Source organism: Ictidomys tridecemlineatus, chromosome 12 (genome assembly GCF_052094955.1).
Source record: "Ictidomys tridecemlineatus isolate mIctTri1 chromosome 12, mIctTri1.hap1, whole genome shotgun sequence".
NCBI classification, from domain to species: domain Eukaryota; kingdom Metazoa; phylum Chordata; class Mammalia; order Rodentia; family Sciuridae; genus Ictidomys; species Ictidomys tridecemlineatus.
In genome coordinates this window covers 100,026,143-100,049,442 of record NC_135488.1, presented here as the reverse complement: position 1 = coordinate 100,049,442, position 23,300 = coordinate 100,026,143, and the positions used below count along the sequence as shown (strand labels likewise).

At 35.1% G+C, this 23,300-nt stretch overlaps 1 protein-coding gene across 1 annotated transcript in view; it reads left to right on the top strand.

The window, feature by feature from the left end:
- The window catches only part of Babam2 (BRISC and BRCA1 A complex member 2), a 388,027-nt gene that overhangs the window by 3,490 nt on the left and 361,237 nt on the right, over positions 1 to 23,300 (top strand). Inside the window, exon 2 of the mRNA XM_005322497.3 lies at positions 40 to 191. Coding sequence (XP_005322554.1) covers positions 64 to 191 — 128 coding nt within the window. The 5' untranslated portion in view covers positions 40 to 63. The remainder of the gene's footprint in view (positions 1 to 39; positions 192 to 23,300) is intronic.

Sequence of the window (23,300 nt, the reverse complement as noted above, 5' to 3'; positions counted from 1 at the left end):
TTGTTGACTCTGATCATCATTCTTTCCTTTTGCTTTCAGTGGTAGCTTACAAGTCAAGTTAAAATGTCTCCAGAAGTGGCCTTGAACCGAATTTCTCCAATGCTTTCCCCATTCATATCTAGTGTGGTCCGGAATGGAAAAGTGGGATTGGATGCTACAAATTGTTTGAGGATAACAGACTTGAAATCTGGGTATGTACCAGAACCAATTCAACCTTTACCTAATAATAAACATTTCTTACCAGAGTCATAAAAATGAATACCACAAACATTCCTCAAGTCATGAACTCATCATGTGCTGATTCAATTGCTTTTTAAAAAATATTTATTTTAATTTTACTTTATGATATTGTGGGCCGTTGTATGACCAGAATGTTCATTTCCCTGCCACCCCTCTGGCTTATCTCTTTGTGAACAGTGTACCATGTACATTGTTTTTCATTCATTGGCTTGCTTCCTGTTTACTGCAATCCAGAATACATGATAAGAATTGGACTTTGAGATTTGGCATCTGACATAATTTTATAACTTCTTTTAATATAAAAATTATAATAGTAAGTCAAAACGAGTTGTTCCTCATACTGGGGTTTTTGCACCTAGAAATGTTGTATTAAAAAGGAAACACATTTTATTTTGAAATAAAATTAGATTTACCAAAATGTTAGAAGAATACTATAGGAAATTAGCATCATTTCAATATTATTAATTATTCTACAGCTCTTATTTGAGTTTTGCTGGTTATCCCTTTCATGTCCTTTTTTGGTAGAAGAATCCAATTCAGAATACAAATTGCATGTGTTTTCAAGTGCCTTTAGTCTCTCTGACATTTGACAATTCCTCACTCTTTCTTTGTTTTTAATATCATTGATACTTTCAAAGAGCACTGATTATATATGTTGTAAAATATCCCTCTATATGGTTTGCTTAATGTTTAATATTTTCCTTTTATTAGTGTGAGAAATACATTTTTTTTCTCATAGAAGAATATAGACGTATTGGACCATGTTAAGCCTCAAAGTAGGGAATACCTGATGTTCATATCTTTTTACTGGTATGTTAAATTCCATAACTTGATTAAGATTGTGTCAATGAGGTTTTTTCGACAGTGAAGTTATCTGATTTTTACCTTTGTAGTTGTGAGTACCTGGTGGAGCAATGCCTTGAGACTCTGTAGATAGTTTATTTCTCATCATATCTTTGTCCATTAATTTCAGCATCCAAAGATGGTTCTTGCCTGCAACTATTACTCTGCTGATTTTCTAGTTCCTTCATTCTTTTCATATTTATTAGTTTGAATTCCACTGTAAAGAACCATTCATTGTCCCTTCTCTCTCAAGTGTTTGTTTATTCAATTTTTAAAAAAATATTTTTTAGTTCTATGTGGACACAATAGAGTTTTATTATATTTTATTTATTTTTACTGAGGATAAAACCCAGTGTCTTACAGCGCCAGGCAGGCACTCCACCACTGAGCCACACCCTAGCCCTATTTATTCAATTTTTTAATTATGTCAGTATGAATTTTTAGATATTTATTTCACTGGATGGATTATAATTCAAGCACAGATAGTCCCTGACTTATAATCATTTAATTTATGATATTTTTATTTTTTTAATATTTTTTAGTTGTAGTTGGACACAATACCTTTATTTTATTTATTTATTTTTATGTGGTGCTGAGGATTAAACACAGTGCCTCGCATGTGTTAGATGAGTGCTTTACTGATGAGCCACAACCCCAGCCCCCATGTTTTTTTCCTTACTAGAAATGTTGTATTCTTGATTGTCTTTTGGTTTTCCATGTTAGACTTTTTTGCCTTTTACCTTCTACAAATCTTACTATATTTTGACCAAGGTGAATACTTGGATATAAAGATATAGACTTATGTTCTTCAGTAGTAAGATAAGAAGACTGGAGTTAGATACTTGGAATAGTAGGATGCTTTTTTCAAGACTTGGCATTATCTTCTATTTCACTAATTAAATACTTGTTAAACATTTACTATTTTTAGTCTTTTTGCTAATGTTAGGCATGTATTACTCCTTTCTTTGTTGAGGAAAAAGAATGTGGTAGATAGAACTCTGGAGGAGTTGATAGGAAGAAGGTTGTTAATTTTTTTGCTACTTCAAATCTAGAAGTTATCTATATACATTAGAGTATTTAAAAACTGTCATCCTTAGAATAGTCAATGATTAGAAATTGACTTTCTGTTTTCTTGTTTAGAATTTTGTGCCATTTAGTCAAGCAACAGGCCAGATACACAGGCTTCTCAACTTTCACATGGCAAGGATGTGGGGATTGTAAATCAGAGGCTATGTGTAGGATTCATTCAATCTGGATTTCCCAGATGATTATAGACAAGCTAGATACAGATCAAGCCTCCTAGATTACTTCCTCTAGATGAACTTTATCTCTGAAGTCATTGGGATTAGATCTCAGGAGGGTATTTTCCAGTAGCCTATACTGTAATTTTTGGCCTATATAAAGTAGAGTGATATACTTCATTTGCGGTGTGTTCATATCTTATCATTTATGTTGCTTTGATTTCATCTTTCTGGGATCTTTAAATCAGTTATTGTTACTTCTAGGTCTGAGAATAAAGATTTTCAGATGAACTGTGGGGCACTTTATAGAGTAACTCTTTAGGTTTTATCCTCCTTTGAATTTCTTTCTTTTTCTGATTTTCCTTTTAAAATTTATGTTTCTGCTTTGTGCTCATTTCTCTCTTTCTGTATGTTTTTGGAGGTCTGGTCTTTTCTTAAGTTCCTTTGGTTCAATGTGTTGATGAACAATTCTACTTATTTTCTCTTCCTTTCTGCCGCATCTCTTCTCCTGAAACCAGCATATCTTGCATTTTAGTGCTCAGATCTCACACATTAAGGATTTTCCTCTTTTTTAGGAAGGAGGTAAGCTTGGAGAATCAAAGGCATTTCAGGTGTGGATTGAAAGCTTAGGTGTGTGTAGTCAGAGGTGGCTCCCATTTTCTGACTGGATCTCAGTTTTTTTATCCATAAAATGATAATCAGATTAGATAACTAAGGTTTTTATAGGCCAGAAATTCCCATGAAAACAGTCTAAATGTCCATCAACTAATGAACAGGTAAACAAATGTGAAAGAAGCTTGTCATAAAATGTCACACATTATATGATTGCACTTCCATGGATATCTAGTATAGTCCAGTCCATCAAGATAGAAAGTAAATTAATGGTTGCCAGGAGCTAGGGGAATGAGAAATACTTGATAATGGGTATGAAGTTTCTTTTTGGGGTGAGAAAAATATTCTAAAATCAGATAGTTGGTGATGGTTGCACAATTCTGTGAATATACTAAAAACAACTGATTTGTATACTTTAGAGTAAATGTTATCACATGTGAATTATATTTCAGTAAAGCTATGGTGTTAAAAAAAGTAACCTGACGGTTACTTTTAAAAGAACCAGTGATGTTTGATGGCTGTTTGCAGATAGGATATAGAAATAAGTTTTTCTTTTTTAGTTTGTTACAACATTCTTCTCAGAGGTGAAGACCTGGCAGGGAACTGATGGCCGTGGGCTGGAGACTGCTTTTTGTCAGGTGGTACAAACCTGAACTTCTCACTTTTTATGCCTATCCTGAGAGACCATTTTTATCAACATTAAGTCATGTTGCTTCTTTCTGCAGATTCCCTTTTGGGTGCTCCCAAATTGCTGAATATTTAGTTGAGTGTTTAAATGCAAATGGTTGAGCTGATGAAAAAAGTCTAAAATGAATCCACTAGTCCTGGCCCTGTCTGGACTAGCTTTGCCTGAAAAATATTTGAAATGGCATTTAGTGATATTTACTATTGTGTTAACTTTCTGTCATGATAATAAAATACCTGAAATAATTGACTTTTGAAGAGACAAGCCTTTACTTGGGTTTGCAATTTCTATGACCAAGTGGACCCATTGCTTTTAGCTCTCTGGTGGGGGTGCTTGATGGCAGTTGTGGGGAAGCAGGTGGTTGAGCAAACTGCTTACCTCATGGCCAGGAAGCAAAAAGAAGAAAGAGGTTGGAGTGGGGTCTCCTAATCCTCTCTGGGGACATGCCTCCGTAACCTAAGGACACAATGGAGCTTTCACAAGGCCCCCTCCTCCTAAAGGTCCACAGCATCCTTCAGTAATGCCACCCTGGGGACCAAACCTTTAACACGGGGATCTTTGGGGAACATTGAACATCCAAACTATAGTATTTATGGAATTTGCTTTCTTTAGTTTTAAAAAAAGAAATAAAAATATCTCAACTAATTTTAGCAAAATTGCTCTGCTGAAAATGATGTGAAAAATCTTGTTAATTCAAAGCATTGTTGATGTCTCCTTAAAATGTCTATTTTTTTATTGGTGCATTATAATTATACATAATAGTGGGAATCACTATGCCATACTCGTACATACACCTCACATAATTTGTTCAATCTTATTCTCCAGTACTTTCCTTTTTCCTTCCCCCTGATCTGTTTGCTCTGCTTTACTGATCTCTCTTCTGTTGTTATCATTACTATTACAATTAGTGCATTATTTCACACATACATAGAAAGAGTCATTGTGGTATATTTGCATATGGACATAGCTTAGTTTGGTAGGTTTCATTCCCTGGTACTTCCCATGCCTTTCTCCACTCCCTTCCTATCCAACCCCTCCCTCTACTCTATTGGTCTCCCTTCTATTTTCATGGGATCTCTCTTTCATTCCTTCCCCCTCCAGCTTCTACATATGAGAGAAAATATTTGACCCTTGACTTTCTAAGTCTGGCTTATTTCACTTTGCATGATATCCTCCAGTTTCATCCACATACCCGTAAATCACATAATTTCTTCTTTTTTTTTTATGGTTGAGTAAAGCTCCATCATGTACATACCACATTTCCCTCCTCCATTTGTCTGTTGAGAGGCATCTGGGCTGGTTCCACAACTTGGCTATTGTGAATTGTAGAAATATCTAGTTTTTATTAACATTAATTATGCAGATTAATGAGATCCACTGTGATATTTCTATATATGCATACAGCATACATTGATCATATCCGTATCCACCGTCTACTCCTGCGCTCTCCCATGCTTCCCTGTCCCTGGTGATCATTATTCTACTTTCAGGTTGACATTTTTTTTTTGTTTGTTTTTATTTTTTCAGTTTTTGCACAGGAGAGAGAACTTGTCTTTCTGTGTCTGGCTTATTGTGCTTAGCATGATGTTTTCCAGTTCCATCCATTTTGCTGCAAACAAAAGGATTTTATTTTATTCTTTATCTCAAAACAATTCTGATATATATCAGTGTTATTATAAAAATATTTTCTTTATCTGTTCATCTCTTGGTGGGAATCTAGACTGATTTCATATTTTAGCTATTGTGAATTGTGAATAATGGTACAATAAACATGGGTAGGCAGGTATCATGCTTTCTCTTTCTCACTTTCTCTCTCTCTCTTTCTTTTTATGTTACTGGAAATTGAACCTAGTGGTGTTCTACCATGATGTTAAATCCCCAGTCTTTTTATTTAAAAAAAGTTTATTTTATTTTGTGATAAGGCCTTTCTTGCTAATTGCTCAGGCTAGGCTTGAATTTGTAGTCCTCCTGCTTCATTCTCCCAAATAGTGGGATTATAGGCGTGTGCCACTGCTCCTGGCTCAGGTGTCTCTTTTGTGCTGATTTCATTCCTTTGGATGTATAATCAGGAGTATTTCCTGTAGAAGCTGGATCATATGGTGGTTCTATTTTTAGTTTTTTGAGTTCCTTTTTCCTTATATCCTGTGAGTATTTGAATTTTTTTTTCTCACAATTGCCATTCTAACTGGATAAGATGGTATCTCATTGTACTTTTGATTTGCATTTCCCTGATGGCTAATGACATTGAGCATTTTTTTCATATACTTATTGGCTATATGAACTTTCAATAAGTGTCTATTCAGGCCATTTGTCCATTTTTAAATTGGATTATTTGGGTTTTAGTTGTTAAGTTTTTTGAGTTCCTTACAAAAATATTTTGGATATTACCCTCAGATGAATAGATGTAGGTCGTTTCTTCACTCCTATGATTATTTCCTTTGCTGTCAAAAGCTTTTTAGTTTAACATAATCTCGTTTGTCAATTTTTGCTTTTATTTCCTATGCTTTTGGAGTGTTATCCAGAAAATCAGTGCCTGTACCCATAGATAGTTTCAGGTCTTACCTTAAGATTCTTGATCCATTTTAAGTTGATTTTTGTTCAGGCTTAGAGATAAGAATCAAGTCTCAATCTTCTACGTGTGGATATCCAGCTTTCCCAGAACCATTTGTTGAAGAGGCTGTCCTTTCTCCAACGTATGTTTTGGCACATTTGTTGGGAATCAGTTGGCTGAAGATGCGTGGGCTATTGATGGCTTTTATATAGTACTTGTCTGAAAGATTCACAAAAGTTCTTTAGAAGCTTATTAGCAATTTTTCTTCCATCCTTCTGTCAATCAAAGTGAATTCTTCAAGTTTCCATAACAAAATAGTGGCAGAATGAAGGAAAAGAATAGCTTCTTTTTGATGTCTCCCTTTTGGCATTTCTCTTTCTTGTTGTTTTGTTGTTGCAGGGCACCAGGCATGCTAGTGGTGGGCACTCTCTTCCACTGAGCACTATCCCTAGCCCTCCCTTTCTGTTTGATCTGTAATGGTCACTGTTATAAGAGTTGGAGACTTTTTTTTTTAAGTGCTGGGGATTGAACCCAGGGGCACTCAACCACTGAGCCATATCCCCTGCTCTTTCTGTATTTTATTTAGAGACAAGGTCTTACTGAGTTGCTTTGTGCCTTGCTAAGTTGCTAAGGCTGGCTTTGAACTTGGGATCCTCAGTCTTGTTACTTACTATATGTAGCTGCTTACCCTGAAGAGATAAGGCCTAAGTACTGGTATAGTAGATCTGGTTTATAGGGGGATAGTAATCAAAGCAACAATTTTTAAAAATATTTTTTTAATGACATTTAAATCTTTCAACCTTATTTAAGTCTATGTATCTTTCTAAACTGTTGCTAGAGCATCAGTATTTTTTTAATATTTATTTTTTAGTTGTAGTTGGACATAATACCTTTATTATATTTATTTATTTTTATCTGGTGCTGAGGATCAAACCCAGGGCCTCGCACCTGCTAGGCAAACGCTCTCCTTCTGAGCCACAACCCCAGCCCAGGGCACCAGTGTTTTAAGGACAGAATTCTTGTTTATTTTTGTGCCTTAAGATCTGCCATGGTACCTTTCACATGTAGTATGTAGAGGAAGTCGAATGAGGGAATGGATGGTTTAGGGGTTTTCCTAGAGAGGTGGTGTGGTTTGTTCTTGTCTTGGAAGGCTGTTTATTGGCTTGGTAATATGTCACTTAAATTCTGTTAGGCATAATTCTTAAAAATGGTATTCCCTGACAAATGAGTTGATGTTTTGGAAATGAAAGTATGTTCCAGAATTGGGTTTATTCATTTAGGTAAAATATATACTGAGATCTGAAAGGTCCAGACTATTATTTTTAGGGAATTATTCCATGAGTTTACTGAGTGTGTATTAATTCTCTGCTCTGCGTTAAATTGTTCACAAGCATGTGCTATTTGTAGGATGCCATATTTTGTCATTTTCAGTGATTTTTGTAATCTTGAAGATGTCTAAGTGTCTGTTCAGCATTCTGGAATGATGCCTGGCAGCTACAGCAGGGAAGAAAGCAGAGAGGGCTCATTGCAACCTGTGGCAGCTGAGCCTTCATATCTTTTTTCAGCATATTGCAGTGACTCAACCTTACTGGCACATGGCTGTGTTTGGGGCATCTGCTGTGACATCTCATCCACCCACAACTACCTGTTGCATTTTTTTGTCCATGTTCTGAATTTCATTACTTAGTTAAAAATAGATGCTCCGTGTAAGTACTTGATTACTAAATAGAACAATTTAAAACGATGAGTGCTGTAAGCTTTGAAGACGGATCTCAGTCTGGCTGCATTAGTCTCTGTAGCCGGCAGGCTGAACCTTTCTATATTAGTCTTGTGTCTGGAAGAAAGCTGCTGTCCTGGGTGTCAATAGTTTAATTTTGAAGTTGGGCAGTTTTTAATACTTTATTATATACATGCCCACTTGGCTTTTCCACATCACTTTCTTTTCTTTACTCTTCTTTTATCTCATTTTCCTTTCTCCCTGTGCATTTCTTCATACTTTCTGAATTCATTACACATAAATGTATCTCTAAGCAATATATGATATTATTTTGTATGTTTAAAAAGTTTACAGATGATATTATAAAATACATATTCTACATATTCCATCTGCAGCTTGCTTGTTTTGCTTTCCCTTAAGTTAGAGATTTATCCATGTTAATACTTATAGTTTTAGTTCTTTCATTTGTGCTATTATATCATATTTCATTGTATTTCTCCTATTTTTAATTCATTGTTTTAATTTTTTTTAACAGAATGCTATAATGAAAATTCTCCCACATAAGCATAAGGAAATATATATGAGATTATTTTCTGGGGCAAAGTTTCTAGAATTGGGTATGTTTACCCATTAGTGGTTGTAAAATCAATTGAGTGAGTCACCCTCACATTTACGAAATGAGTAAGAACAGAATGGAAAGTCTCAGAATGTGTCACACATAGTAAGAATAAGCACTGTTTTGTGATTTTCATTTTAGTTAAATAAGTAAGTATGTATATACTGGATGACAATGACAAATATGTGTGTGATCAACAAAGTTTGAAAGCTACCCCTCAAGGGTATATTCCTAAGAGTAGAATTACTGGCATAAGGTTGAATGCATCTTTTTAAAAAACAGATATGGCCAGATTGTGTCAACTTCCTCCCACCACAAATGAATGAGAGTTCCCATTCTTTGTAGCCTCACCAATACTTGGTATTGTCAGACTTAAATTTTTGCTAAGCCAATGAATGTGAAATGGTATCTCTCTATGGTTTTAAATTTTTTTTATTGTTTTAGTGCATTATAGTTATGCATAATAGTGGGGTTCATTTTGACATATTCATAAAGACATATAACATAGTTTTTCCTCCATTTCAATTCCAAAAACTATATCCTTCCCTGTCTTCCCTTCCTCAATCCTCTTCCTGTATGCTCTATTCATCTTCCTTCTATTTATTTATGTTTTAATTGATGCGTTTTATATATATATATAATTGGAATGCATTGTGGCATATTCGTCCATGCACCTAGTATAATTTGGTCAACTTCAGTGGTTTTAATTCATATTTCTCTGATTGTTAATATGATAAAGAATCTTTTCATATGCTTATTGCAGTTTGAAACTCCTCTTTTGGGGATATCCTTTGTTCATCTTTTAAATGGATTGTTTGTATATTTGTTTAGATTTTTAAAGTACTCTGAATTTTGGCAGTTAATGTATTATAAATAACTGCATGCAGTCTATGACTTTGGTGTTATTCATATCCAGGAATTTTAATTTTAATAAAGTCAAATTTATCATTATTTTCCTATTCAGGTTTGCACATGTGTGTGGCAGGGAGGAGAGAGAGAGAGAGTGAGAGAGGGGAGAGTTTTAAGAAATCCTAGCATATCTAGAAGTCTTATATCTTCCTCTAAGAATTGTAGTTTTCATTTTTAAATGGAAATTTGTTTATTCTATAAAATGTGGTGTAAGATAAGGATAAAGGATTTTTTTTCTATATGGATAATTTGAACTTGTGATCCTCCTGCCTTAGCCTCTTGAGCTGCTGGGAATTACAAGCATGTGCCACCATTTTGGGCTCTTTAGTGTCTTAACTATTACAGCTTAATGGAATGTCATGATAGCTAGTAGGATAATTCTCTTCATTCATTTTGTTTGAATTTTTAAAAGTTGTTTTGCTTAACCATACATTCTAAATGCTTAACCATATATTGTAAATACTTTTTCAATAGGCTAATTTAAATAGATGTATTCTTTTCCTCCAGGAAACCTATCATAACTCAGTTAACAAAAACCACTTTTTAATTCAGTGAGAAAAGTAAATGAGAAAAGTAACTGACTTGGTGAGGTGCTGGTTGAGAATTTTTGGTCAGGAAAGTTCTCTCTGAGGAGATGACATTTGAGTTGAGTCATGAGAAATGGGAACAATCAATGTGAAGAGTTAGGGGATTTGATGTAAAAATAATCATGTGCAAAGGCAAGAAGAATCATGTGGTTGTCATGTGGGAAATTAATTGAGAGGGAAATGAGATGTAGTCACCAGCTAGGTTATATTAGCCTGGTGGACTGGATTTGGAAACTTGTGTTTGGATAGAATGAGAAGTTATTGAAGGATTTTTTATATTTTAAAACAAAATAACTGGTTGTTATATGGAAAATGCCTTTTATAGGATATGGTATTCTAGTTAACTGGCCATTACAGTATATATACATTTTTGTATGTGTGTATGTGGTGCTGGGCTTGAACCCAGTGCCTTATGCATATATGGCAAGCACTCTACCAACTGACCTATATCTCCAGCCTTGGCCATTACAATAGACTGGGTGAGAGATGAAGAATTCTTAGAAAATGAGGTGACAATGGGGCTAGAAAGAAATGAATAAATAGGGTTAAAAAGCTGTTTAGAAGGTAAAATAATAAGGATATTGAATTTGGGTTTTAAAAAAATTTTTTTTTAGTTGTTGATGTACCTTTATTTTTTGTGTATTTATATGAGGTGCTGAGGATCGAGCCCAGTGCCTTACACATGCTAGGCAAGCGCTCAACCCCAGCTGAATTTGGGTTTTGAGAAAAAATCAAGAATGGCTTCCTGGGCTGGGGATGTGGCTCAAGCGGTAGCGCGCTCGCCTGGCATGCGTGCGGCCCAGGTTCGATCCTCAGCACCACATACAAAGATGTTGTGTCCACCAAAAACTGAAAAATAAATATTAAAAAAAATTCTCTCTTAAAAAAAAAAAAAAAGAATGCCTTTCTGTTTCTTAGCTTGAGAAAGTGGGCAGATAATCATGCCATTTGCTGACCTGGGGAAGACTGGTGTAGGAACTGCTTTAATCTGGGTTGATGACTCTGTGGGTCTGCTACTACTGTCATTTTAGGTGTTTTCTTTGTCTTTCTTGTCTGAATCTCATTTCTTATTTTATTGTTTTGTCTTCTTGCTTTATTGAAGCATATACTCCTGTAATATCCCAAGAAAGGGAGAGGAGGAGATAAATTTTGGGGGTTCTTGAAAATTTGAAAATGTCCTTATTCTTCTTTTAAACTTGATTGATAATTGGAACAGGTGTAGAAGTCACCTGCAGAAGATTGCAATTATTTCCTCTTCAAATGAGAGACCCCCCCCCCAACACATGTACTTTCATAGTTCCATGGATGCAGGATCTTTTCTTATGTTTGTAGGGATATCAATTATAGTAAAAAATTCTTCTGAACCTTGTGTTGTCTCTTTTCTGCTCTGTCTTGTCGATGGCTTTCCTTGGACTGATGATTCTTACTTGTATGTGTTTATTAAAGAATGGCTACAATGTGAATTAGAAGCCCCTTGGGCATGGGTTGAGATGATACTACTGATCTTTTCTGTAGTACGATCAGGCAACATCCAGGCCTTTTTATTGGGTAATTGCCAGGTTCATTATCTGGAAGACTTTCTCTGGGCTATGAAATAAAAGTCATGTAGGTGCATATATTCTATGCATCAACAAAATTTCAATTATTGAGCCTAAAAGCATGCAAATTTTAAGATGACATATTTAAAATACTAGAACATTATATTTACTTACATATAAGGATATATAATGAGAGTGCCAATTCCTCTACATTTTTAATAATAATGGTTTAATAACATTAATATTATAGATTTTGTAAGCTTATTTTCTAATTTAATAGATGGAAATGGTATCTAATTGCTCTTTTATTTCATCTTATTGCTGTGTGTGTAACAATTCATGCCATTCATGTTTTTTTGGTGGGGTACTTGTCTTTTTCTTATTCATTTGTAATACAGTCTTTTTATATATATGTTATGAAATTTAACCTATTCACAGTATATTACAGATATTTCTTCCCAGCTTTTAAATGTCTTTCAATTACTTTATTTGAAATGTAGAAGCTCTTAAATATTTTTTTATTTTTGAAACAGTAATAAATTATTCCATGTAAAAAGAAAGATATAAAAGGGTGATAAGTGGACAAAGTCTCCCATCTACTCCTTTTCTCTAATTTTCCTCTCTGGAATTGCCTTTTTCTTCTAAGGGTATTCTTTGTATATATAGGTCCTCTTTTTTTTAACACCCCTTTCTTTCTGTATAAGCAGTAGCAGTGCTAGATTGTTAGAAGAATGGCCCTGGTAAATTCTGCCGTTGAATATAATGTTGCCATTCCTTTCACCAAGACTTAGAGTTTCTTACCTTCCTTCTTGAATCTGGACTGGCTTTGTGACTAGATTTTGCTAATGTAGGATGTGGTATGATGTGGGACTTCTGAGTCTAGGCCTTAAGAGGCCTTGTAGTTCCATTTCCACCATCTTGGAATAGCATTATTGCCATGACAGTGTAGTCTGTGTGAGAAAGAATGGCCTGCATCCCAGCTATGCTCATCCCACAGCCATCCTGTCTAGTAGGCTCTCTTTAAAACAGTGTGCAGGCTGGCATAGGGACTTCATTCTAAGATGAGGATCTCTGCTGGTGGGGGCAGTGAAGGAGTCATAGATGTTACAAGGCAGAATTTTGGCTAGAGCTCAGGGAGTTTCTGTAGGTACCATAAACATCTGAAACTCAGTGACAGTATATGGCGTTTATATTTTAGAAACCTTACTGAGTTCAGTTTGTCCTTCAGAAACTATTTCTCGGATGTTTTCAACCAGAAGAAACAGGCTCCACTTACTCTTTATGTCCCAGCCCAACTTTTCAAGGTGCTGTTAAATGGGGTCTTCTGAAATTTTTAATTTTGCATTCTGTGCTTAGGATTTTAAGTAGGGTTATTGGTTTTGACCCAGTAAACCCTGGAATTACTGACCTCAGGAACTGAATTTGGGGTAGTAAGTACTAGGATAAATCTAGGTCTGGGATTTTAGGTGATTTTGAATCACCTAAAAAAAAAGAAGTTTTTTTTTTTTTTTTTTATGGGCCGTAATGACCTTATTTCAGGGGGACTTGATTTGGTATGGAGGCTGGGGTTGGGGAAGAAGTGAAGGGAAGTAGCCAGTCCAATGTATGAAGAAAAGGGAGCGGAAAATTCATAAAGTCTAGGTCTAACTCTACTTCATAATGTTCAAGGCAACAAAACAAGAATCACCCCACTGTTATCTATTGTTTCTTCTATATAGTTTTAAGGTTGTATTTTGGGGCTAGTTCTTGTTTCATTAGGATGAAAAATTTGCAAGCTTCCTTGAGTTTAGAAGATAGGTAAGGATTTTTTTAAAAAATTATTTTTGTAGTTGTAGATTGGCAGAATGCCTTTATTTTATTTGTTTATTATTATGTGGTGCTAAGGGTTGAACCCAGTGCCTCACACATGCTTGGCAAGTGCTTTGCCACTGAGCCACTGCCCCAGACCATGGATCTTTTGGTGTATATTTATATGCACATAAATTTGTTATAGCATTCCAAATTGATTATTCCTGTACCATCACTTACATGTTAAAAGGAGCCTTATGTTCAAGTAAGAGAGATGGAATAGCCCACTTTTTAGCTTCCATGTTGCTTGAATAATATTACTTTTTGGTGCCATGGTGCTTGGGAAATAATTTTATAACCTTCCTTCTCAGGGCCGCATTTCCTGAGTAATTTGGTTATCTTTACTGTGGCATGTTATGAAAGTTTTTATCCTACTGACCTTGCTGCTCTTGACTTTTTCAAAAACATATCCTTTTTGTTTTCTGAAAAGGTTTTTATCTTAACCTTTGCTCTTGCCAGTTTATGGATAACAAATCTTGAATCGAGTGGAAGTTTTGGAGGACATTTTGAGGTTCTACTTTTAAGTGGGTATAATGCCTTCAGAATAATTTTTTTTCCTTTTATAGCCTTCTAAGACTTTTTTTTTCATTTAAAAAGCATTACATAAATTTTTTTGTGGCTAAGTAAATTATTAACATATTGGTTCAATTTTGAACCTAGCAAGCACATACTTTTTAAAAAACTTGGTAAAATATATGTCACATCAAGTTTACATTTTAGCCATTTTTTAATGTACAGTTCTGTGGCATTAAGTACCTTCACAAATGTAGCATGTGGCATGTCTGAGACTTTTTTCATTTTTCAAACCATACTATACTTATCAAATAATAACTTCCCATTTCTCCTTCACCCAACCATAGGCAACCACCATTCTACTTTCTGTCTCTATGAATTTTACTACTTTGGGTACCTACATATAAGTGGAATCATGAAGTGTCTGTCCTTCCGTGACTAATTTTACTTAGCATAATATCTTTAGGGTTCATCTATATTATATCATGTGTCAGAATTTTCTTTCTTTTTAAAGTAAAGTAATATTCACGTGTGTGTGCTCATGTGTGTGCGCACGTGTATGTATATAAATAGTAACACATTTTGTTTATGAATTCATCTTATGGTAGTCATCTGTCTGTTGCATCTACCTTTTGACTGTTGTAAATAATGCAGTTGTTAGTAAGGGTGTACAAATGTCTGTTCAAGCCTCATTTTAGTTCTTTCAGGTGTAGAATCAGAAGTAGAAATGCTGGATCATATGGTAATTCTATGTTTTGTTTTTGGAGGAATTGCAATACTGTTTTCTACAACAACTACACCATTTTATATTCTTAACAATAATTTACAAGAGCTCTAATTTCTCTGTATTCTCACCAACACACTTTTTACTTTCTGATTTTTGTTGTTTGTTCATACACACATACACACACACACACACACACACACACACACACACACACACATACATACTGAACCCAGGGGCGCTTAACCACTAAGCAATATCCCCAGCCCTTTTTGTTATTTTGAGACAGAATCTTACTAAGTTGCTTAGGGTCTCACTAAGCTGTTGAGACTGTCGGACTTGTGATCCTCCTGCCTCGCCTCCTGAGCTGCTGGGATTATAGGCATGTGCCACTGTGCCTAGCTGTTTTTGTTTTTGATAATAGTCATCCAAATGCATGTGAAGTGGAACCTCACAGGGTTTTGGTTTGCATTTCTCTAATGGCTAGGAATATTGAGTATCTTTTTTGTGCTTATTGGCTATTTGTATATCTATTTTGGAGAAATGTTTATTCATTTAATTTAAGTACTCTTTGGCCACTTAATTTTTTTTTGTTATTGAGTTATTGGATTTAAAAAAATAGATTTTATATTTCAATTTCTTGTCAGATAGATGCATGATTTGCAAATAACTTCTTCCATTCCACAAGTTATCCTTTTACTCTGTTGATAGTGTCCTTTAAGGCATGAAATTTTCACTTTGACAAAGTCTAGTACTTAATATATATTCTTCACTTGGTAAATTGAGCCTTGGGGAACCACTTCTCAGGCCTGCCCCTCTCTTAGCACTTTCTATGCTTTCTTCTCTTTAAAGGCTAGAAAAAACTGTGCTAAAAGGGAGAGGAAAGCCATTTATGAATGTACCTACTTCCTCTGGAGAGAATTAGTGATTCATAAAATTTTATATTGTTAGGATTATGGTAGTAGTGCATAGAGTATGCTAAGACATCGGCTGACTCAAGCAACTCTATATTCAGCAGTAAGGACATAATATATAGCTGTTGCAAGGAATAATGTTATCATTGTAATATAAGTGTAACATAAGTGTTCCGAAAGATGTTCTTGCATATAATCCTTACACAACAGTAGTCTCTCGCTTATCTGCAGTCTTGCTTTCTGTGGTTTTAGTTATCTGCAGTTAATCATAGTCCCAAAATGTTAATATTTGTCTTGACTCTTGAGAGTGACCACATTCACATAACTTTTCTTGTGTATATTGTTATAGTTGTTCTATTTTATTATGAGTTATTGATGTTAATCTCTCACTGTGCCTAATTTATAAATTAAACTTCTTCATGGGAGTGAATCAGTAGGAGAAAACAGTATATATAGGGTTCAGTAGTATCCATGGTTCAGGTATCTACTGGGGGTGTTGGAATGTGGCCCCCAAGGATAAGAGGGAATACTGTAATTATTGTCTTATAGAATGAGTTTTAAAAAATATTAGAGAAGGTAAAAAAGTAAATCAATTAATATTGGTATAAATATTACCCTTTTGTATATGTATAGATGTTGTATAAATCCAAATATACAGTGAAAGATTTGGAAAAATTTTTAGCCAATTAATATAGTGCTTAACGGGGAAAAGAAAGGAGTGTGAATGTTGAAGGGGTAATTGGTGCCTTCATTTCTATATTACTAGAATTTTACACTTTTTTTTTTAAATAAGGACATTTTATTATGATTTGTATGAAAAAAGTGAATATGGCTTAAAATCAGTGTCTGCTATAGGTCAAGTGAGAATAGAAGTTGAAATTTGGTATTTGGAGAAAAAACAGATTTTGGGATAGAAAAGAAAAGAAATGGATTGGAGGAGAAATGAAATTTAAAAGAAAGCATTTATTTTTTTAATTAATTATATATGACAGCAGAATGCTCTTTGATTCATTGTACACAAATGGAGCACAACTTTTCATTTCTCTGCTTGTACATGATGCAGAATCGCATCATTTGTGCAATCATACATGTACCTAGGGTAATGATGTCCATCTCATTCCATCATCTTACCTAGCCTCATGCCCCCCCACCACCTTTGCCCAATCCAAAAGGAAGAATTTTTGTCACTTCTTTGTGCTCTTCCCAGTGTAGGTTTATCTGTGTGTGAGTATATAATCTATTTTGTAGAAATGGTAAGACATTGGCTAACATCCTTGGAAAGAATGTAAAATTTATTTCACTTGTGAATTGGGTAGTGGATTCTGACCAAGGTCCACAGTGGATTCAGAGCCCTAAATAGACTTAATGTCCATTATTTATTATTTTTTTTCTAGAAAGAAATGAATACTATTAGCACTCACAAATAGATTAAAATTCTTTTTCTTGTGCTGTATTTGCTCCCAGTAAATTTGTGAGGAAGTTTAATTTTCCCTTTAAAATTTTTTTCAAATACATGAGGACTTAAGAATTTGAGGTTACTAAACTCATTCATGGTTACTTTTCTGATAAGTAGTGGAGGGCTGGACTGGATTCCCAGTCTAATCTATCAAATGTTATACATCTTTTTTTCTCAAGAAAATATTGGCCAGGAAAAGATAGGTATCACTTAATAATTCAGTACAATCTAGAGTGGGTTTCCCTGACATCTACATTTAGGAAACATCTTTGGGTACGACCACTTAAAGAAAATCTAGTTACTGTTTAGAATTCAGATAGAAATTTGTTAGGAGAAGAAGACTAAAAAATCAAACTAAAACTAGCTCATTATTAGAAATGATTTAGAGGAAGGATATGTCAAAAGAATACTCGGAAAGAAATAAGTTTGTTTCTAGGCAATAATTTACCACACCTTGGATAAATCTCAGAGTACTAGATAATCTGATAAGAATTTGTTAATGTCTAAAAATTAAAGAATATAGGGGAAGGAATACAATATAATCATTGAACCTGGGGCATAATTGGAATGCATGTAGTTATGTTAAGAATGTGATTGATTTACTTTTTGACCTAAAGTCTCAGTCTCTTTTATTCTTTTTGTTTGTTTTTTCCCTGCCATTATACATGTTATTGAAGGGCTAAAAGCTTGGATGATGTTGCAGATCTTAATTAAAAGTATGATGCAATTATTGGCATTATGGAATAACTTCTTACAGCATAGTACTGTGTATTTAACTTTTCCTTAAAATAGTGTTCATCATATTTTGTGTAATAAAAATATTTTTTGGAGTTGTCATTGGCAGGTTTTTATAATTATATTTATTATGTACTTCTTTGCACACATTTATATAAGAAATTAAAAGGAATTTGTAAGTCAGCAAAGGATTCCAAGAACCAATATATAATTCAAAAGGAAGATTGGCAGTATAGGTAGATTGGCAGAATTTAAGATACCTCTTTAATCCTTTGAACCTGAATTCAGGATGTAACAGGCTATGATTCAAAAACAAGTTTTGAACCTGAATTCAGGATGTAACAGGCTCACTTCAAATGATCATTTCAAATGTGAACGCCTGGGATTTAAAACTGAGCTATAGCCAGGCATGGTGGCACATGCCTGTAATCCCAGCGGCTCGGGAGGCTGAGGCAGGAGGATGGTAAGTTCGAAGCCAGCCTTACAACTTAGTGAGGCACTTAGCAACTCCACGAGACCCTGTCTCTAAATAAAATACAAAATAGGGCTAGGAATGTGGCTCAGTGGTTGAGTGCCTCTGAGTTCAATCCCTGGTAACCTGTCCCCCCCCCAAACAAAACAAAACAAAACAAAAACTGAGCTATACTACCTTTAGAATTTCTAAAAGCTTATGAGTTACTTGCAAGGATTATGCTAGCATTCATCTTGCAAGGTTAGGTGACCCCTCTGATTTGAGTCATCAGATTTGTTAATATTATCATATGAAGAATAAATCCAAAAATATGTTGAACTATATCTGGATGAAAATGAATTAGCATGATAGGTTCTGAGTAGTCAGATAATCTGATGATAAATTTTAGGCAGTGAACTAAATTGATATTGATCTTAACTTAGTTGGGATATGAAAAGAATACTCAGAAATAAGTTTGTTACTGTTTGGGAAAACTAAGATGAATATGGAGATTGGGGGACATCAAAGTAAAGCAGTTTATCTTCACATCCAAGGACCTTCAGCATCTAAAGAATCATTAGTGAAGTGTTTCTCAAATTGTATTTGATGAAAGACTAGAGTTTAAAAAAATTTCCAATTGGTCATGAACTGATAGTTTATAAAATATCCTAAAGATGAATTGAAAAATAAAATGAAAAATACAGGAAACACCATAACCTTTTTTTTTTTTTTTTTTTTTTTGGTATCAGGGATTGAACCCAGAGGCACTTAACCTCTGAGCTACCCCTTTTTTAATTTTTTTATTTTGAGGCAGAATCTGGTGAGTTGCTTAGGGCCTCCATAGAGGCTGCCTTTGAACTTATGATCCTCCTGCCTCAGCTTCCCAAGCTTGTTTTTGGATTCATTACACTTAACATATTGATAAAAAAGTTTAAAAATTCCTACGCACAATTTCTGTACTTTTCTCATTGTGGGTTGATAATAGTTCATAGGCCAGAATTGGTCCATGGACCTCAATTTGAGGAGCACTTGTATAGAAAGGTTTTGGCATTCTGACAGTCCAGGAGTTGGCTTTTTTTTTTTTTTGTAAAGAATTCTGTCTCACAAGTGAGACAATAGACTTTGGATAATCTAAATTAAAAAAATATGATAGATGATTACAAGAATGAAGACGTCTCTCAATATTCCCCAGATTTTCAGTTAGTTGGGTCAATAAAACTCAAGGGATCATCATTACTTTGCATTTGCTATTACTGAAAAAAAAAACATGACTTTTGAGTAAAGAGAGAATGTTTACAATAGTTTGTTTTTTTTTTTTTTTTTTTGGTAATTACTGTCTGTAGAGTACTATCTGTATCGCTCAAATTTACTTTTTATAAGAAAAGCACATACTGGGTGCCTGGTAAGTGTGAGGCAGTGTGGAAATACCAGTGTAAATAAAGTGTATAGCTTGAACATCAAGGGAAACACATTGAAGCTCAAGATTCCCTTGAGAATCTGAGGCATCAGAGCATGCCAAGGTACCTACTCTCCAGTCTTTTCCTCTATGGGCAGGAACTTAGATGAGAAGTAGGTAAATAGTATACAAATGATATAAAATATAAAGCCCTCAGAGTTCAGAGTATAGGGGTGTATTCTACTTAGAACATGTTTTGGGTCAAGCAGCAAAAATGATGCTTAAAAAGGTTACAGGAGTATTTTTACTTAAAGTTAACAGTGTTTAACAATTTTTTATAAAATTACATTGTATATTAAATGTAGAAAAATAGCATGTCAGTTGATTTTGGCCCTTATAACATTTATTAATGTGAGAATTACCAGCATTCCCACAGTTGGAATCACTATCAATCCACGACATTTATGTAATTTGCTTGACTTTGCAGTGATCTTGGAGTGCGCTTGTCCACTCTAGGCCTATCCTGCTCACCAATGCTAATTCTGAATGTTAGCAGGTGCCTCCTGTGTGCTGGCAGTTGCTGTGAGAGACACTAAGAGGTCTGGGGCTTAATGCACCCAATTTCTTTTTAGAGCTTCCAATCAAACAGTGTCTGATTCCTAGGTTTTGCAACTAAAGGGCAATTGTGGGGAATGTTTTTCCTTCCACTCTCTTGACCAGATCCAGCTCATTCTTAAAGGCCCTTTTCCCCAATAAGCCTTTCTTGATTACTCCAGTAAAAAGTGTTTCTCTGCTCTCTCAAATGCAATTGCACTTATATTCTTTAACCACTAATTTGGCAATTAATCATGTTAATTGCTTTATGTCTTGCATCTATTGTTGTCTTGAATTGTTATTTAAGTGGTGTCTTGACTTTCATGGTTTGTTTTTTCTCTTCTGATTGTGCAAATTTCTTGAGAATGGTGATTCCTTTCTGTAACTCTAGTGCAGTGATCTCCAAACTTTTTTGATTATCTACCTGTCTTTGTCCCTCATGGCTACTATAACAAAATACTTCACAATGGTAATTTATTAACAACAGAGTTTTATTGTTCAGAGTTCTGGAGACTGGAAAGTCTAAGACAATAATACCAGCAGACTCAATGTCTGGTGAAGCCCCATTCCTCATAGATGGTGCCTTCTGTGTGTCCTTATGTGGTAGAAGGTCAAGGGGGTAAACAAGGTTCCTCAGGCTTCCTTTATAATGGCACTGGAACCAATGAGGCTTCTCAAGACTTAATCAATTCCTACTTCTTAATACCACACATCAGGAATTAGGTTTCATTATGTGAATTTTGGAGGGACACGGTCTATGGCACATCTCAGACCATTTGATTAGGATCCCTAATACATGTACTTTTATTTAACTATGAAAATATATTTATATATTATAAAAATACCTAAAATGTAAATTTTATGTATTTTCCCCATATATTTATTGAATCCCCACTGAATATCCAACATCATGCCAGGCGCAGAGTATCTGACAATGAATTAGATAGACTTGGGCTTGCTTTCATAAGAGTATATGCTCATTTTTCTTTTTAAATATAAATGAAAAAAGTGACATTAAGATGAAAGAAGCAATATTGTTCCCTCAGGGCACTTGAACAACTGTATGGCAACCAACCCCAAGTGCCAGGATCAACCTGTATGTCACATGTTGGTGAGGATGAATTTCTTTTATTCACAACACATGTATATTCTGCTTTTCCTTCCTCAAGATTCTTTTCTGTACTCTAGTGAGTTGTCTTCCATATTCACCTGAAGATAGATAAGTCACCTGTAGCATTTTCGTCACAGATGTTCAGTAAATAGTTGTGAATTTACTGAACATCTGTGACTGGTATAGAAAAGTTGGAGAATAAATGTGAATCCCCAGTAACAAACTTCTGGAAAACTTTCTAGTTCACTAAGAGTTAAAAAGAGTTCTAAAACAGAAGAAATTAAGAGCCTGAGAATAGACTCCTTCAAAATGACTTATTGTCACTGGAAGGGAAAATATGAACCTGCATATACAGGTGGCTGTGTTGAACCAAGAACCACAGAAAATTCAGCTCAAATTATTGTGATCATGGCTAAGCCCAGAAAGTGGTTTTCACACTTCAGTGTGTGTTAGATTGCCTGGAGGGCTTGTTAAAATACAGATAGGTAAAACATACATTTACACTGTAATAAATATTAAAATGTGAACATCTGAGGTTTTTCAAGTTGGCGGAATAGAGGAGGTCACTTTCCTGGCTGCTCCGTGACATGAAACCAAGAAAGCATACAGTCAGCTTCTCAGCAAGGTGGATGAACAAAAAAAGAAGGGGGCAGTGTCTTTGTTGGAATTTAAAACTAGACACTTAAAACAGATGGGGTACTCATAGGCTTGGATATAGTAAAATAAGGAAGAAATCTCAAGTGAGCAATGTGGAGGGATAAAGGAACACTCACTTTGAGGAGGACAAGGCATGTCTGGGTATGGAGTGTTTAGAGATCAAGGACGTTGCCCAACAAACCTGAAAGGTGTGCTGCACAATAACCTTGTGCAGAAAAGAATCCACCATCTCTCTAGGCAGCATGCTGCAGACAAAGAAAGGAACCAGCAGCTGAGGGAGCTGATTCCTAGCAAACCCATGTTTGGCCCCAAATACAGGTCTAGTAAACACACATTGCACAACATAGAGTGTGCTTAAGTGATGAGGTGAAAATCAAATGTGGAGAGAGGGCTACACAGGTTCAACTGGTCATGGAAACCCTCCTAGCTCTTCCCCTCCCCATCCAAACTGGCTGTTTGCAGGACTGGGTTGGGGGAGAGGCATCTGGCCCAGATGGAGATTGAACCCAAAACCAGGATATGGGGGTCTGCAGGTGCTATAGGGGGACTAAGAATTGGCTCCTCTATCACATGAGTAGAACCTAGGGGAAATCCCTGGAGTACAGTCTTCCAGCCTGGAAGAGATTCTGGAACAAAACAAAACAAAATAAAAACAACAACAACAACAAAAACAAACCCAGCAGAAATCATCAAAATAAAGGAATCAAGAAACCAAATTAAAAATTTGATTGAAAGCACCCCCAACAGACTAGATCACTTGGAAGACAGAGTTTCAGACAATGAATGCAAAATATATAATATTGAAAACAAAGTTGCTTGTGGCTGGGGTTGTGGTTCAGTGGTAGAGCGCTTGCCTAGCACTTGTGACACACTGGGTTTGATCTTCAACACCCTATTAAAAAAAACCCATAAAATAAAGGTATTATGTTCATCTTTAAAAATAAAAGATGTTAAAAAACCATGAACAAAACTTCTGAGAAATATGGGATAACTTGAAGAAACCAAATTTAAGATTTATTGGAATAGATGAGGGCTTGGAGATACAAATGAAAGGCATGAGCAATCTTTTCAATTAAATGATATCTGAAAATTTCCCAAACCTAATGAATGAAATGGAAAATCAAATGCATGAGGTTTAGAGGTCCCCAAATATACAACATTATAATAGACTCACATTAAGGCACAGTTATAATGGAAATGCCTAATATACAGAATAAGGATAGAATTTTAAAGGGTGCCAGAAAAAAACAACAGAGGGAAAACCAACAGAGGGAAACCAACCCCAATCTCGGCTACCTTTCAACTCAGATCCTCAAAGCTAGGAGGTCTTGGAATAATACATACCAAACTCTGAAAGAAATT